The sequence below is a fragment of the Stenella coeruleoalba genome (assembly GCF_951394435.1).
Source record: "Stenella coeruleoalba genome assembly, chromosome: 3".
Lineage (NCBI taxonomy): Eukaryota > Metazoa > Chordata > Mammalia > Artiodactyla > Delphinidae > Stenella > Stenella coeruleoalba.
Window position 1 is genome coordinate 60,828,988 of NC_137148.1, and position 16,284 is coordinate 60,845,271.

At 40.8% G+C, this 16,284-nt stretch overlaps 1 protein-coding gene across 6 annotated transcripts in view; it reads left to right on the plus strand.

Annotated features, from left to right (window-relative positions):
- Positions 1 to 16,284, plus strand: part of PDE8B (phosphodiesterase 8B) — a 372,638-nt gene that overhangs the window by 335,816 nt on the left and 20,538 nt on the right. For all 6 annotated transcript variants that reach the window (XM_079917344.1, XM_079917345.1, XM_079917342.1 and 3 more), the window contains 7 exons: positions 4,326 to 4,368; positions 8,083 to 8,160; positions 9,627 to 9,703; positions 11,170 to 11,334; positions 13,803 to 13,848; positions 14,262 to 14,397; positions 15,300 to 15,498. In XM_079917344.1, coding sequence (XP_079773470.1) covers positions 4,326 to 4,368; positions 8,083 to 8,160; positions 9,627 to 9,703; positions 11,170 to 11,334; positions 13,803 to 13,848; positions 14,262 to 14,397; positions 15,300 to 15,498 — 744 coding nt within the window. The remainder of the gene's footprint in view (positions 1 to 4,325; positions 4,369 to 8,082; positions 8,161 to 9,626; positions 9,704 to 11,169; positions 11,335 to 13,802; positions 13,849 to 14,261; positions 14,398 to 15,299; positions 15,499 to 16,284) is intronic.

The window sequence follows — 16,284 nt, forward strand, 5'->3', positions numbered from 1 at the left end:
TCCTGGAGAATGTTCCATGAGCACTTGAGAAGAAAGTGTATTCTGTTGTTTTTGGATGGAATGTCCCATAAATATCTATTAAGTCCATCTTGTTTAATGTATCATTTAAAGCTTGTGTTTCCTTATTTATTTTCATTTTGGATGATCTGTCCATTGGTGAAAGTGGGGTGTTAAAGTCTCATACTATGATTGTGTTACTCTTGATTTCCCCTTTTATGGCTGTTAGCATTCGCCTTATTTATCGTGTGCTATGTTGGGTGCATAAATATTTACAATTGTTATATCTTCTTCTTGGATTGATTCCCTTCATCATTATGTAGTGTCCTTCTTTGTCTCTTGTAATAGTCTTTGTTTTAAAGTCTATTTTGGCTGATATGAGAATTGCTACTCCAGCTTTCTTTTGATTTCCATTTGCATGAATATCTTTTTCATCCCCTCACTTTCAGTCTGTATGTGTCCCTAGGTCTGAAGTGGGTCTCTTGTAGACAGCATATATACAGGTCTTGTTTTTGTATCCATTCAGCCAGTGTGTGTCTTTTGGTTGGAGCATTTAATCCATTTATGTTTAAGGTAGTTATTGATATGTGTCTTCCAATGTTACCATTTTCTTAATTGTTTGGGGTTTGTTATTGTAGGTCTTTTCCTTCTCTTGTGTTTCCTGCCTAGAGACGTTCCTTTAGCATTTGTTGTAAAGCTGGTTTGGTGCTGCTGAACTCTCTTAACTTTTGCTTGTCTGTAAAGGTTTTAATTTCTCCTCGAATCTGAATGAGATCCTTGCTCGGTAGAGTAATCTTGGTTGTAGGTTTTTCTCTTTCATCACTTTAAATATGTCCTGCCAGTCTCTTCTGCCTTGCAGAGTTTCTGCTGAAAGATCAGCTGTTAACCTTATGGGGATTCCCTTGTATGTTATTTGTTGGGTCATAGTGTAGGCATATGTTTAATTTTGTAAGAAACTACCAGACCTTTTTCGTAGTGTCTGTACCACTTTATACACCCTCCAACATGTGAGAGTTCTACTTGTTCCACATACTTGACAGAATTTCCTTTTTAGACATTCTGGTGGATGTGTAAAGAAAATATCGTCTTAAAATGATTATTCTTTAAGAGGAAAACAATCAAATGACCCTGAAATCACACATACACGCACGTGTACACACACACACCCAGAATTCGTAGTGCTTTTGAGCCAAGCATAATCAGGTATCTGTACACAAAGCATTTAGCACAAGGACAGTAACACTTGTGGGAACCTATAGTATTTTAAGGAATTAAAAGATTGGAATTATGATTTTTTTTTTCCCCAAAAACAGGCTATAAGCTTCCAAGGCCTTGCTAAGAAATTCCAGCTTTGAGCTCTGGCAAGAGTGGCACAGGCAAGGCCAGCAGTATTCACATTGCAGAACCTTAGTGCTGAAGCCTGGGGGACACATGATATCAGAATTCTTAGTCATTACTGTATGCATTTCCATTACAAAAGGGAAAACAAAAACACTACACTCTGGAGAGATTGGCTGACGTGTAACCATTGAATTACGATTTCTTTTCTTTGCTTTAGCATGCATGTGACAAAACCTATCGATAGCAGAGATTGAAACCCTCCCCAAAATTACACAGAAAATTGTATTCAGACACATGCCCTTCACTGAACCCAGGGATATTGTCCTCAGACCCCAGTTTAACAAGCTTGCGCCAGGGCTTCCCTTCTGGGGCCTGACTGTAGAGAGCAACGTGACAAAGAGAAGTGGTTTTAGATGGAGAGAGCTGGGTTTGAAATTGGGATCTGCTGCGTGCTAGCTGTGTGGTTCAGACAAGCCCCTCAACTTCTCGAAACCTCAGCTTCTGCATCTGTCAGAAGGAATGACCACCTTTCCTCCTTTCAAGGGTGCTGTAATGACTAGATTGTAAATGTAGAGCTGCTAGCACCGTGCAAACATGTAAGAGATGGCTGCTTTGGTCACAGGAGAAGTGGTTCCTCCTCTCTTCCTGCCCACAGGCCTCTCCTGGCTGCCCACCAGAGAGTGCCAAACTACAGGACCACTCGTTCTCTGTATTTCTTCAGTGAACCTGACTGAGAATTATGAGGAAATAATTTTGGGTTTTTTTGTTTTGTTTTTTTTTTGCGGTAAAAAAACACTGCTGTGGCCTCTCCCATTGCGGATGGAGCGCAGGCTCCGGACGCGCAGGCTCAGCGGCCATGGCTCACGGGCCCAGCCGCTCCACGCCATGTGGGATCTTCCCGGACCGGGGCACGAACCCGTGTCCCCTGCATCGGCAGGCGGACTCTCAACCACTGCGCCACCAGGGAAGCCCTGAGGAAATAATTTTAATAAAAGCATTCATACCAAGTTATAAATGATGGGTGGGTTTAGCCTTCCAAGAAGAAAATTGTAATTCTAAAAGAATTGTTTTCATTCACATGAATCTTTGGTTGTAAAAGGAGGTATCTGGGAGAGGCAGGAAGATAACCTGAGTTGGAAGCTTCAGTAAAAACCTAGCACTGCTGGGGTGTGATGGGCAAACTGTCCTCAGGCACTGCTCTTACCACAGAGGATTGTGAAGGGAATTATGACCTGACACAGCCCTGCAGAACCTCTGCGTGCAAAGCAAGTGGTGATTGGTTGTTTGAGGAGTACTTCCAGTTTCTGCTGCTGTCCCTAACGAAGAGCCCATCAGAGACAGATGAGCCAATTGAGGGCCACAGGTTTATGGGGATGCAGCGTGCTCAGCTCAGAAATCGCTGAATGCAACATCCTGTGTGGAGAAAGTCCAGAGCCACCTCAGCAGACAGACCCGGTACCTCTCCTCTCCCCTCCTCCCTGTCCCCTCTTCTCCCTTCAGGGGCAGGTGCACATTTCCGACCCAAAGGCAGGGTTGGACTGTGCATCTGCTGGACTTTGGGCTTCATCTAGTTCCGTCGAGACTAGATGGAGCACAAAGCCTACACTGACCTCCTAGGAGGCCCACAGTTCAATCAGCTGGCCTGCAGAAGTCAACGAAAGACAAGAAAGTGGCCATGGGGCTTTGTTCCTAAAGGAGAGATGTATTGTGAGTCAAAGAGAAAAGCTAAGCATTTAAAGATCACTTGCTTTTGAGCTGAAGCTGACTGAGAAAAAGTTGTATTCATTTGGTTATCAGAAATTCATACTGCACTCAGTAGCTTTGTAGCAAATGATCTTTATTTGTAAAGAAAAAACATAAAACAGTTGTTCACAGAAGAAATAAAAAGTTCCCATAGTTACGGGATAAATAAGCCACAGCCCTTAGTCACATATAAGGCCAAGATCTCACACAGGCTGGCTGTGTAATTTTTTCTGTAATTATGTGGAATGAACTGTGCAGAATAATTCATACAAAACCCCTATTTTAACACTTCAGTTTTACATGATGATTTTTCAATGGTTCAATCAAGCTGGAACATTTTACTGTATCTGAAATATATGGGACTTCTGGCTGTTACAGCTGATGCTGCTAAACATACTAATCTTCCCCCCATAAACAGTCCTACATACTCATCTGTCTTGTTTTTCAGGTTAATTTATTCCATTCATTCAGTGCTTACAAATGTGTGATGGTTTGAGAAACTGGAAGTAGGTGGATTTAGCAGCAAAGCAGCATGATTATAATCATGATAAAGCTAGGTGTGCCCCAGTAACAGTGTCTTAGTTATAAACACCAGAAATACAGAACCCCCAAAGAAAGCATATTTATTATTTCTAATGTTAATAACTGCACTAAACATTTGACAGATATGTACTGAGCATTAGCCCAAAAAAATTGATACCGAGAAAGAACTAGGTGCAAAATTGAATCTAAAGTTCAGACTTTATGAAGAAACATTTAGTAAATTGACTGTCTATAACTGAAGTGCATTTGAAGAGCTTTGGGGGAAAGTTTTTTAATATCCTAGGCTTAAATTTAGATTGCTTTTATATTACAGGAAAAATGTATAGCATGTCTGAAATATAAACAGAGTACATATAAAAATCTTAAATTTTGTTTTAAATTTTGGTTTTTTGTCTTTCTGCATTTCTGCAGACTGTCAAAATGAGAACAGCTGACTGGAGATCTAGACGTCTTGCTTAGAAAGTGTATCCCTTGGGTATCTCCCTGCTGTCAGGCTCAAGCATTCTATAAGTGTCTGGATGTAACAGAATTTGTAGTATTATCAGCTGGTGTCCATCTTTCATCTGTTCATATTATCTGTGCAACTTCTTGTTTTCTTGAATTTTTCAGAGTTTTTAATGAATTTGTTTGGCTGGAAATGTAACTAATACCATATTTTAAATCTCTTTTTCTTGCTTTACCAAACTTCTGAACAACTTTAGATTCACAAGGTTCATCGTGACTCAGGAGATAATTCTCAAACAGGTGAGAATACTTCAATTTCACTCATACATACTCAGGTGGAATTTGTGGGTTCAAGTCTATGAATCACTCTGAAGAAGTCTAGATTGACAGTCACCACCCCAGAACTTGGATTGCTGATATCTGAGTGCTGATACTGAAAGGTCTGAGAGCGAGGTTAAAAGCAGGATCCCTTAAAAAGCTTTGAATCTTCATTCACGGCAACCTTTTCTACTGAATGCCTTCTTCATCCTGGTTTCTTTTGCTGACTAGAAACCATGGAGAGCAAGATAAACTGAAAATAGAGAGTGGCCTGAAAGTCCAGGGGACACACATTATTATACCATAGTTAGTCTTCGCTTTCTTTGCAGCAGTCAGTGACTACATACAATTAGAAGATGTGAATGGGCCCTCGCCAGGCAGTCAGGAGCAGCAAATCACCATTTCAGCTGCCCACATCCTCACATCATACCTTGAGCAAGACTCTCACTGCCTGACTCCTGGTTTCCTCTGCCATAAAAAGAGGAGGCTGCTAATGACTTCTACATTTGAAAGGTCTAGAATTCTTTGATCATTAGAGGGGAAAATCAGTCTGCTACCAAAGATTTAAAATTCTCGTTCCTGCACACACACCACACATTCTCTCCCTTGTTGGTGGCTTTCCCAGCCACTGAGGCATAAAGTTGGACCCTGGGCTACTTACTTTAGTGCCTTTCCTGGATTCTAAAATGGACCATATTTTTACCTACTCAGAAAGATTTCATTTGCTCTTTCTGAGCTTCAGTTTCTTCATTTGTAAAATGAATTAACAATGCCTATGAGAATTAAAGGAGAAAATGTATATAATGTCTAGCAGTACCTGGCGTTTAACTGTTTGGTATCCTTCTCCTCTTCCCTCTACACTTTTTCTCTGTCTCTCTCTTTCACAGATGTTTTAGTTTATTTCTTTAACCTAGTGAGAGTATTATTTTAACTTACTTAAGAGCTTCTGAGTGTCAAAAACTGTTATAAGCATTTTCATATCCTTTACAGTGCCCAGTATTGCCTTGCACATAATAGACACTCAATAAATACAGAACATTGATTAACTGAAACCATCCCATCTTGGAAAGCATAAGTTCCACCATTTATTAACTCTTGGACCTTAAGCTACCCACATAATCTCTCCAAGTTTAAATTTCCTCATCAGTAAAATGGGGATTGCACTATGTAGCTTTCAGAATTGTAATGATTATGTAAGATAATTACTATATTTAAAATAAATAGTAAGGCACAATGTCTGGTGCATAGTAGATGCTCAGTAAGTGGTAGCTATTTTTTTTTTAATTGATGACACTGTATCCTTTTTTGCCATTGAGTATAGCTATTTGAATCTCTCTTATCCTTCTTTTCTCTGGTTTTAAAGTTCATTCCACAACATCTTTTGAGAGAATGAATAAATGAATTCTTTGATTTAAATGGCCTTTATTGAATAAATAATTTCTCCAAACTTTTAGTCTTTTCTATTGCTATAGATTTTCTTAATTTTAGCTGAGATAAAAGAAAGAATAAGCATTATCCATCTTTGAATAATTATTTCTAGTGAATGATTTAGAATTCAACCAGCCAGCCTGGGCTATAGCCTCCCTAGTTTAGTTTTATTTGGAAACTACATTTTGAGGAATTCTTGTGCTCTTTAATCCTGAATTTAATCTTAAATATTTAATAAGTTAGATTTAATTTGTTATCTGGTAAACAACTGTTAGGAATGTGTATGATTATTACATTCCTAAATGTAATAGGCTAAATCCAATGTCTTGCAAGTGACCACTATTATTTCCTCAGGGTTTGAAAGATGTAATATGATCTTAACAATATAATTTTATAGGTATCTTATAAAGAAGTACTGAAACTCAAATCCAAGGCTAGGAAAATTATTAAGGCAGGGTCTGAAAGAAAATTAGGCAAAGGGGTAGTAAAATAGTTTAAGTTAGGTATTTAAGACAAGGTCTTATGGCTGGCTATGTTGTTCAGATTAACTTTATAATAGTTCTGCCTTCCACTTTATGCTATATAAATATAATTCAAGTTTCATTACTGATTTAACCTTTTTAAAATTGAATCAGATGTTTAATGACATTAAAGTAAATGGTTAAAAAGGTGAGCTAAAGAAATATCTAAGACATACTATAAAGTGATAGCAAGTAGTAGAATAATATTATAACATGATCCTACATTTGCTTAAAAAGAGGTATACATGCAGATGAACAAATGTAATTAATAATAGGCAAACATGAACTTTATATTTACTATGTAGCAGGCACTGTTCTAAGTGCTATCTATGAATTAACTTGTTTACATCTCACAACAGCCTATGAATGCGGTGCTATAACTATCCCCACTTTGCAGGTGTGGATACTGAGACACAGAGAAGGAACGTTCCCAAAGTTGCACAGTATTAGATGGCATAGTGGAGATTGGAGTTTTGGCAATTTGGCTCTGGAACTGGTTATCTTAGTTACTATGCTCTCTTGCACTTTTTTTGGTGTCAGTAGACAGTTCTTTAAAAAGCATTGCATCTTCTTTTCTTTCTTGGAATATGATCATTTATCAGTGTCTAAGAAAAGCATCCCCCTGCTGAAACCTGCACATCTGCCTCCTTTCTGCACAGTGAGGAGAAATTCTGTGTTATGGCTGAGTTTCTCTCCTTGCTCATGGGTTACTCCTACAAGAAGCAAATGCCCTGAAAATGCAATTTTCTGAAGCCACCTCTGCTGCCCTGACATTTTTATCCTTTGGTCCTCACTGGTAGCATGCACCGTTTGATTAGATCTCACATTAATGTGACAGCACATTTTAAGCATTAAATTCAAAGTCTGCAAAGACTTACACAGATTTTTTTTCCCTCAGAAAACAAGGACAAAAGTGAGAGTTAAATTGTTGGAATTTGTTCGGATTAGAAAACTGCTTTTTCTTCTCTTCATTCCTGGGATCAACAGTCTGCATCATTTGATGAAATCATATCCTCAGGAGAACCTAGAAAACCATCAAGAGGTCTTTTACAGAGGGACCTAAACTTGGTCCAAATTAGTTTCTCAAACTCTACTCTCTGTGAACTTGACTAGTATTTTATTTCCTCAAATATCCCCATAGAAGCCTTCCCCACCCATGGAAATGTATTGTCCTTCATGTCAAAATGAATTCCTCAAAATTTCCCCCCGTTTGTTTTTTTGTTTTTTGTTTTTGTTTTTTTCCCGTACGCGGGCCTCTTCACTATTGTGGCCTCTCCCGCTGCGGAGCACAGGCTCCGGACGCGCAGGCTCAGCGGCCATGGCTCACGGGCCCAGCCGCTCCGCGGCATGTGGGATCTTCCCGGACCGGGGCACGAACCCACGTCCCCTGCATCGGCAGGCGGACTCTCAACCACTGCGCCACCAGGGAAGCCTTCCCCCAAGTTTTAATGTTTATTTTCAAGAAGATATTTATTAATGGGACTAAGTAACCCTTAATAATAAGCTCCATTACAATGTAATGTGGTACCACAAGGAAAAGATGTCATTTTACAATTAATATGACTGATAATTCTGTGTGTGTTGATGATTTGAAGAGACAGTGGCTCACTATTTCTTAAAAATATTTTACAGTGCTTAAAAAGTAACCTCGTTTTCTTTGGAGAATGAGGGAAAAAATATGTCTAAACTTTGCCTGTGAATAAGCTTGAAAACTAATCACTCTCAATTACTACTCTGAAATCCTTAGAGTCTCATTCATTCAGACACAAGAACAGGAGGAAAGAGTCCATTGATGTGAAATCAATATCATCTCGAGGCAGTGATGGTAAGTTTTTCAGATTTCCTTGACTTTAAAGTGTAGAAAATGACACAGGAATATATTTAAGAATTCCTCAGCATATAAACAAAACCCCAAGGAATAGGATTACAACTAAACTGGCTTTTTTCCTGTAGATGGAAAAAATTTTAGGCCTTTTTATTCTTTTTTTACTTTTTATATAGTCTTTGCGTTTTCTGTGAAATGACTCCATGCTTGTTCCTATATGGCCTAACGTGTGTTAGGCCACATAACCACTAGAGCAGCTCAGTTTCAATAGCTAGGTCACTCTTAGCTGCTATCCTTCAGGTCCTTCAGGTCACAATGGGAAACCTGAGCCTGAGAGAAGTGGCTGAACTAGCAAGGACCAAAGACTCTAGGGATAAGATGTATAATTCATAGAGGAAGATGGATAGACCACAAGGCATGCAAGGGATTGGGACCAAGAACGTGAAGGAAGAAAATGGACTGAAATTTTTCCCGATGGGCTGAGGGTGTAGATAGATGAAGAGGGTATCCATTTTAGAGGATAATGGATGAGGGCATTTCAACTGGATTAGTTCAGTTTTCAGAATAGAGTTTGAGATGGGATCATCCATTCTCTCTCCAGAGCATGGGAGAAGTGAAGGCTGAAGAGTATAGAAGGGCAGCAATGGTGGCTGCTATGGCAGTGGAGATGGCTACAAAGATGGCTGACCGGCAGGCAGGCTCTGCTGACATCAGCTACATTAAGTTATCAGCTCTATAACATGCAAGTTCTATTCCCTCCTGCCTGCCTCTCAGGGAGGGGTAGGAAGATCTGAGGATGCTTTTCAAATAAAGCTTCTACCTTTTGGATTTTGAACCACATGTAAAGATAGGACATTTTAGATGGAGAGGATAATGGGTGAAGGAATTTCAACGGGATTAGCTCAGTTTTTACAGATGAGAGCTAGACCCACCGTGGGCTCCTGGTGCTAAGAACCTAAAGTCTTAGGAGTGCCCGGCCCTAACTCAGAATAAGAGGGGCTCATTCTTCTGCCCACCCCACCCTGGCCACGGATCGTGCCTCCCCTCCTACACTACAGTCATCCAGTTACCCGGCCTGTGGCTGAGGACTGAAAGTGACGGAACTGCCCAAGTTGGGCTTTAGTGACTTACAGGAAAGTAACTCCTGGGGGATCATTAGGCTGTTGGGATGAGGCCTCCGGATCCCATCAACCTTCTCTGAAATCCCCCTGTGGACCTGAGACTCATAAAGCCTTCCTGTCATCAATGTTCCAGGCCAGACCACCCTTTCCAGTCCCTGGCAAGTAGTGGCTGAGCTCTCAGCCTTTTAGGACTAAGAGATGGGTGAATTCATTGCTTTATGGGGAGCAGTGGAGGACAGCAGTCCTGTGGGAATCAGGCCCCCAAGTCCGTGCAGGGTTCCTTTGCTGCACTTCAGCGCAGCTGAGCCACTAGAACCAGATACAACTTTCTTGACTTCTCTCCAGCACCAAGCCTACAGAATCGTCGCTACCCATCCATGGCAAGGATCCATTCCATGACCATCGAGGCTCCCATCACAAAGGTGAGTAGCAGCTGCTGCCCCGACTCTGCAATCAGGGCCACTGAACACTAGGCTATATTCTGGAGATAACGTGATGAATGGCGTACTAATACCTATATCATGGAGTTTACAGTCTAGTAAAGGAAACAGATATTAAACAAATAAACACATAATAAATACGTAGTTATAAATTGCAATAACTGCCGTAAAGGAAAACAACAGGTTTCTATGAGGGAAAATTAGGTTAGGGCCCTAGTTTGGTTGGGTGAGAGGGCTGGTCAGGGAGGGTCTCTCTGTAGAGGAAGTAGTGTTTGAAGTAAGACCTGAAGGATACAAAGATGTTAGGAGAAGAGGATTCTAGGCAGCAGGCACAGCAAGGCATGAGCACTGAGGTGGGAAAAGGAGGGAATGGAGCAAACGAGGACCTGAAAGAAAGTCAGGTGTGACTGGAGCTTGGAGAGCAGAGGGGAGAAATGGTGACATGGAGTTGTGCCGGGCTCAGTTCATTCTGGCCAATAGAGCTGTAATAAGTTTACATTTTAGTTCATGTGCAACGGAAACCACTGAAGAGTTTAAAGTAGGGGAGTGACATGACCAGATACGTTTATTGAAAATAACACCAAGCTGCCATGCAGAGAATGGACTGGAGATGGCAAGAGTGAAAGAGAAGAGGACAGTTAGGGACCTTTTCCAGAAGTCTAAGCAAGAAATTGTGTTAGCTGTACTAGAATTAGAGCAGTGGAGGTGGAGAGAAATGAGTAGATCAGGAAATATTTGGGGGTAAATTCAGTTCGTCTTGATGATGAATTATACTGTCAGGTAGGGAGAGAATTGAGGGAAAGTGATATGTCAACCAGGGCCTCCCAGGGTTTTGGTCTGAGCACAAGATTAATATCTTTTTTTCACGGCAATGTAGAAACCAGAGGAGTACAGCTCTTGTCTTTCATTTTTTGTTTGGTTTACTTGCTTGCTTTGCTTTGGGAAGAGGAGAGCAAGGTGTGAGTTTCGTTTTGGATATGTAAGTAAGATATTCCAATAGACATGTCAAGCAGGCAACTGAATATATAAATCTGAAAGTCAAAAAGGAGTTCAGGGCTGGGATATAAATTTGAGAGTCCTGGGCATGTGGATCGTATGTGTCCAAAGTCCTGGAAATGAAAGAGCTCATCTCTGAAAGGACTGTGGAGTGAGAGGAAGGCCCAGCACTAGTCTGAGGAACTGCAACCTGTAGAAGAGAGCTAAAGGAGAAGGATCAGCAAAGGAGCCTGAGAAAATGTAGTCCCTGAAGTAAGAGAAACACTGGGATAGGGTGGGATGAGAAGCATGCTTCAGTATAAAGAGGGTGGTGCCGTGAAAGCACTGGTCATTTTGAACAGTAAGATGTGTTATCATCTGATTTCTTTTGGATTCTAGGCACATGAGTGAGTTTTGAGAAGAAGAATCCTAATGTCCTCAAATTGATTCTTTCTCTCTCTTTACTTCCTTAGGTTATAAATATAATCAATGCAGCCCAAGAAAACAGTCCTGTCACAGTAGCAGAAGCCTTGGACAGAGTTTTAGAAATTTTACGGACCACAGAACTGTACTCCCCTCAGCTGGGTACCAAAGATGAAGATCCCCACACCAGTGATCTCGTGGGAGGCCTGATGACTGTGAGTGATGAGGAAAACCCAGAAATGCAGGACAATGTTAAGTGCACTCCAGAGAACATGTAACATGTAACATATAAACTGTTACCTTTAGGTGTAGAAATACGTGCTGTATGGGCTAACATCAGCATAACCAGAAGCAGTTGCAGGAGCACAAATGACTCATTTGTCCTCTGAATTTGTACTACAGTAAGGAGTAAATAGTTGATTGAAGGCTAAGTATCACAATGGAGCCCTTTTGTACTTCTTTCCCTTGACCTGGTACAGTATTCCATTGAGGGTTATGGCTAGGATTCCTTGGACCTCAGGCTCTTTATATAATGAAAGCGTTGGTACTTAGATGACAGCACTAGTTTCCAAAATCTTAGCTGTAGAATTCTTTCTTTAAATAAAACCTGTATATAGAGTTCCCCTTACAATCAATAAAAGCAGAGTGGAGCTGCTGTGGCTCAGTATGGGGAGGGGAGGAGGAGCCGCCCCATGCTGGCACTCCAATACCACCATTTGTAACCACTAAAAGTAGCTTATTTCTAAGGAGTCATCCTGTTCTAGTGTTTTTGCTGTGATCTATTTGGCTGTAATCATAATCTATCAGCAAGTGAAGAAAAATGAGAAAATTCCAATTATTCATTTGTGCTCCCTATTGGAGACTGAAGCTGGAAGAATTCTTTGGGAGAAAAACAAAGTCCAAGACTCATCGAAGAGTTTTACTTTGAAGTTTTCTGTCTAGTCCTGCCACCAAATGCTGAGTGTTGACTGGCTTTCTGGTCCATCCTCCTTGTTCCTACTAAAGGCTTCTGGTGAGCCTGTAATTTGAGTGACCTCCTGATCCTTTTGAGCCCCTCGGCTGGCCTTGGTTGCCCGATCCCAATGCAGTGTAGACTTTAGTTCTAAAGAACACTGGCAAGGTGTGTGTGTGTTTGCCATCTGCAGCAACATGAATGGACTTAGAGATAACCATACTAAGTGAAGTAAGTCAGACAGAAAGACAGATATATCAATTATATGTGGAATCTTAAAAAGTGATACAAATGAACTTATTTACAAAACAAAAATAGACTCACAGACATAGAAAACAAACTTATGGTTACCAAAGGGGAAATGTTGGGGGGAGGGTGGGTAAATTAGGAGTTTGGGATTAACAGATATACACTACTATATATAAAATAGATAAATAACAAGAACCTACTGTATAGCACAGGGAACTATATTCAATATCTTGTAATAATGGAAAAGAATCTGAAAAGGTATATATATATATCTCCAAATCACTTTGCTGTGTACCTGTAATTAACACAACATTGTAAATCAAAAATACTGCAATTAAAAAAAAAATAGAACACTGCCAAGGGTCTGTCAGGAGGCTGGCCACTGCAGAGCTGCAGAACCATTCTGGTTCCTAGAACAAGTTATCTGCCCTCCTTTCCCCTGCTGCCATACCATGTTGGGCTTCCTCTCCAGGAAATGGTGTGAGGAACCAGTACAAGATTCCCCCTTTTTTATGTAGCATTAGGGAAGAGAAGAAAGAAAGATTAAGAACAGAGGAGTTCCTTGTGATACCTGCCTTAGAGGCAGGAAGGTTATGGCCATTGTTACTTATCAATTTATCCAGTTTTGAAAATTAAGCTCTTGGCCTAAATATCCAGAGTGTGACTTCAGGAGAGCCCTTCATTAATACTTTAAACCTTAGCACATACTTTCTGAGGATGACAAATAAGCAATTACAAATGGCTTTTAAGCAGAGGTCTAAATAATTAGGTACTCGGGGGTAGAAGGTAGAGGGCAGGAAAATGAGATGCAAGAACAGCTGGGGACTAAAGTTCACGAGCCTACTAAATGGCAGAACATCGAAATTCTGTTCACTCCCTTATGCTGCCCTTCCAAAGACCTCAAATCCAGAAACTTCCTTTAAAGGCTAACAGTGAAGCTCATGTTATAAGACAGAAACTACAGCTGGAAAAGAGTTAATTTAGATGTTAGTCAAAAATTAGCCCAACCTTTTAAAGGCTTTACATTAAATCATCCCCCAGATGTGGCCCATAGCTTTGGCTCCCCAGGATGCAAATCTAAGAACACAAGAATAACACAGTCCTTGTGAGGGTAATTGGGGTCCTTTCAAATTAACAGGCACCCGAAGCAAGATCACTTCTGTGATTTCATTATGTGGCTTCAATATGCAACAAGAGAAAGATGGCATGAGAACAGAGCTAACTCACAGTTCAGGTGTGAGACTTGAATGCAGTCATAGCCACTTAATTCTCAATTCTCCATCTCCTGGGGCTAACAGCCTTGGAAAGGAGAGTATCCACTGTTTTGTAGCCATTGTTCTCACTTGATTTTGAGCTTCAACTTGGAGTTCCAGATTGACTGGGTTATTCAGGATTCAAATCTCTTTGGCTAATAAAAGAAATGAGAGAGTAATGATAATGGCATATAAAGCATGCTTCTCATAGCATCTTTCTTTATTCCAGGATGGCTTGAGAAGGTTGTCAGGAAACGAGTATGTGTTCACTAAGAGTAAGTTGTCCTCTATCCACTTGTCACTGATAACCTGTCTCTGGCCTTTTGTCTTCCTCAGTGTTGTGATTATTGTTTGGGAAGGGCCTTGGTGATACTTTCTATTCGTCTCATTGGAGTTTAAGCATCTCTATGGTCTACATTTGAAACCAGGTCTCCTAATATAAATTACTTCTCTGAGCGCTGTCAGAATAAGAATTGCAAATCTCTCTATATTTAAACAGTTAAACTGAATTATTTTTCTGTTGGGGGGTCCTGAAGTTTAATAATGTAAGAGAACCCTGAAGGGAAAATCTTCTTACCCCTGGAAGTTCAAGACTTTCTTTCTAGTAGCAACCATGAAGATGACAAATGCTTAGCAGCACTCAAGATTCCACAGTTACCCACCCTTCCTGCCCCATCTGTTTGCTCAGATGTGCCCCAGAGTCACAGTCACCTTGGGATGCCAGTAACCATCAACGATGTCCCCCCTTCTATCGCTCAATTACTTGATAATGAGGAAAGCTGGGAGTTCAACATATTTGAATTGGAAGCTGTGACACACAAAAGGTATGTGGCTTCTCTGGCTGTAGGCAGGGGGAGGATTGATGGACACACTCAAGACTTTCACATCTGGAAACTTTGAGGGAGATGTGAGTCCTTGCCACAAGTGACCTCCCAGGTTCTGCTTTTCATGCCATGCTGGAGGAGTGTCAAATGCGCAGAGAGTCTGTGGCCCCTTGAGTGAGCTCCTTTATGGAGAAGAGAGTATTGGAGGCTAAGATGTGGGATCAGCCTGGTGATACCCAGGATGAAGAAATACTGAGTGTCTTCTTCAGATCTACCCAGGTCATTCCTTTGCGCCAGTGAGCCAAGAGTTCTAAGTATTCCTAGCCCCAAACTTGTTCAAGTCCCACCTTACAAAATGAGTTTGAGAGCACTGTAGACTTTTCTTTTGATCCATCCTATAGGCAGGGGAAAGATTAGATAACACAGAAAGTCCTCTTCTATTACAGAAGTCCATTTTCTTCCAGGGGTGTTGGATATGAATGATAACTATAAATAAGTAACTTAATTCTAAATGACATGACTTTGCTGAACCCACACAAGCCATTCCTTTTGTCCTTAAGCTCAGTAACTTCCTCAGGGGACACAGGAAGTACAAAGGTTACGTGGAAGCAGAGACAGGGACTGTCAGGGACCTCTCGGTTGTTAGAGCCACTGAAGGGCAGATGACTTAAGACAGTCTAGAAGTCCTTTGGATTAACCACCGTGAGGCACCTAGTTTTAAAGAAGTGGCTAGTGAGGAGGAGATGCTCTATCACCTTCTAATTTGGAGACGACATATTTTTATACCCCTGTGCCTATGAAGCATCAGGAAAGAAATGACTCAATTTCCCAGTAGCTTCAAAGAAAGCAGCTTCTGGAGCGGTGAATACAATGAATCAGAGTTTTTTCCCCCTGTTTTCCAGGCCATTGGTTTACCTGGGCTTAAAAGTCTTTTCCCGGTTTGGAGTATGTGAATTTTTACACTGTTCTGAAACTACCCTTCGGGCCTGGCTCCAAGTGATTGAATCCAACTACCACTCCTCCAACGCTTACCACAACTCCACTCATGCCGCTGATGTCCTGCACGCCACTGCCTTCTTCCTCGGAAAAGAAAGAGTGAAGGTAGAATTTTGATATCACAATCTAGTTACCTGCATAGATTTTAGAGATCTAAGAACTCAATCTTAATAGATATGTTAGGCAAACAACTATTTTGGAACCAATTTTGACAGAGTTTTTGAGCTACCAAACTGGTCCTTTTGGTGTTGTAAAGACATGGCATTTCCTCCTAGCCCTCCCTTCCCACAAATGCTTAAAATAATAATTTATGCCACTGTAGAGACTCTTTTACATGTCTGGCTGATCCATGAACCCATTCTCCAAATGTTCACTAAGAGCCCTTTGGGTTAGAGGACAGAACTTAATTATTAGAGCAAATGGTTACTAGGTCTGGAGGTTAAATTTTAGGATCAGAATTTTGTCATTGGTATATTACAATCCAGACAGTAGTGAGCCGTTCAGCATCCTACTGATTTACATACATATACATGTGTGTTTTGTGTAGGTATGAATGTGTGTATCTGTATATTAATGACTTGTATAATTCTGCAAGAGTTCCAAGTTCCTTAGTCTTAGAAGTCAATACTGTCATTACAGGTGCTGATTTGTAGGGCAGTCCTATGTATACCCCACGGATAGCTGGCAAAAGATCCCCATCTCCCCTCTTCCCCAACTACCATCACTTTCACAGTGAAGCTTGTAATTCCTTGGCTACAATTAGAAGTGAAGCTTAGAATATAGATACCCTTGGGACAAGTGCTGTATAGAGACAGGTTCACATCAATCTGCAAATGCTTAACATTCAGTCATTTTCTGACTTAGTCTTAAGACCCTAGGTACTTAAGGAGA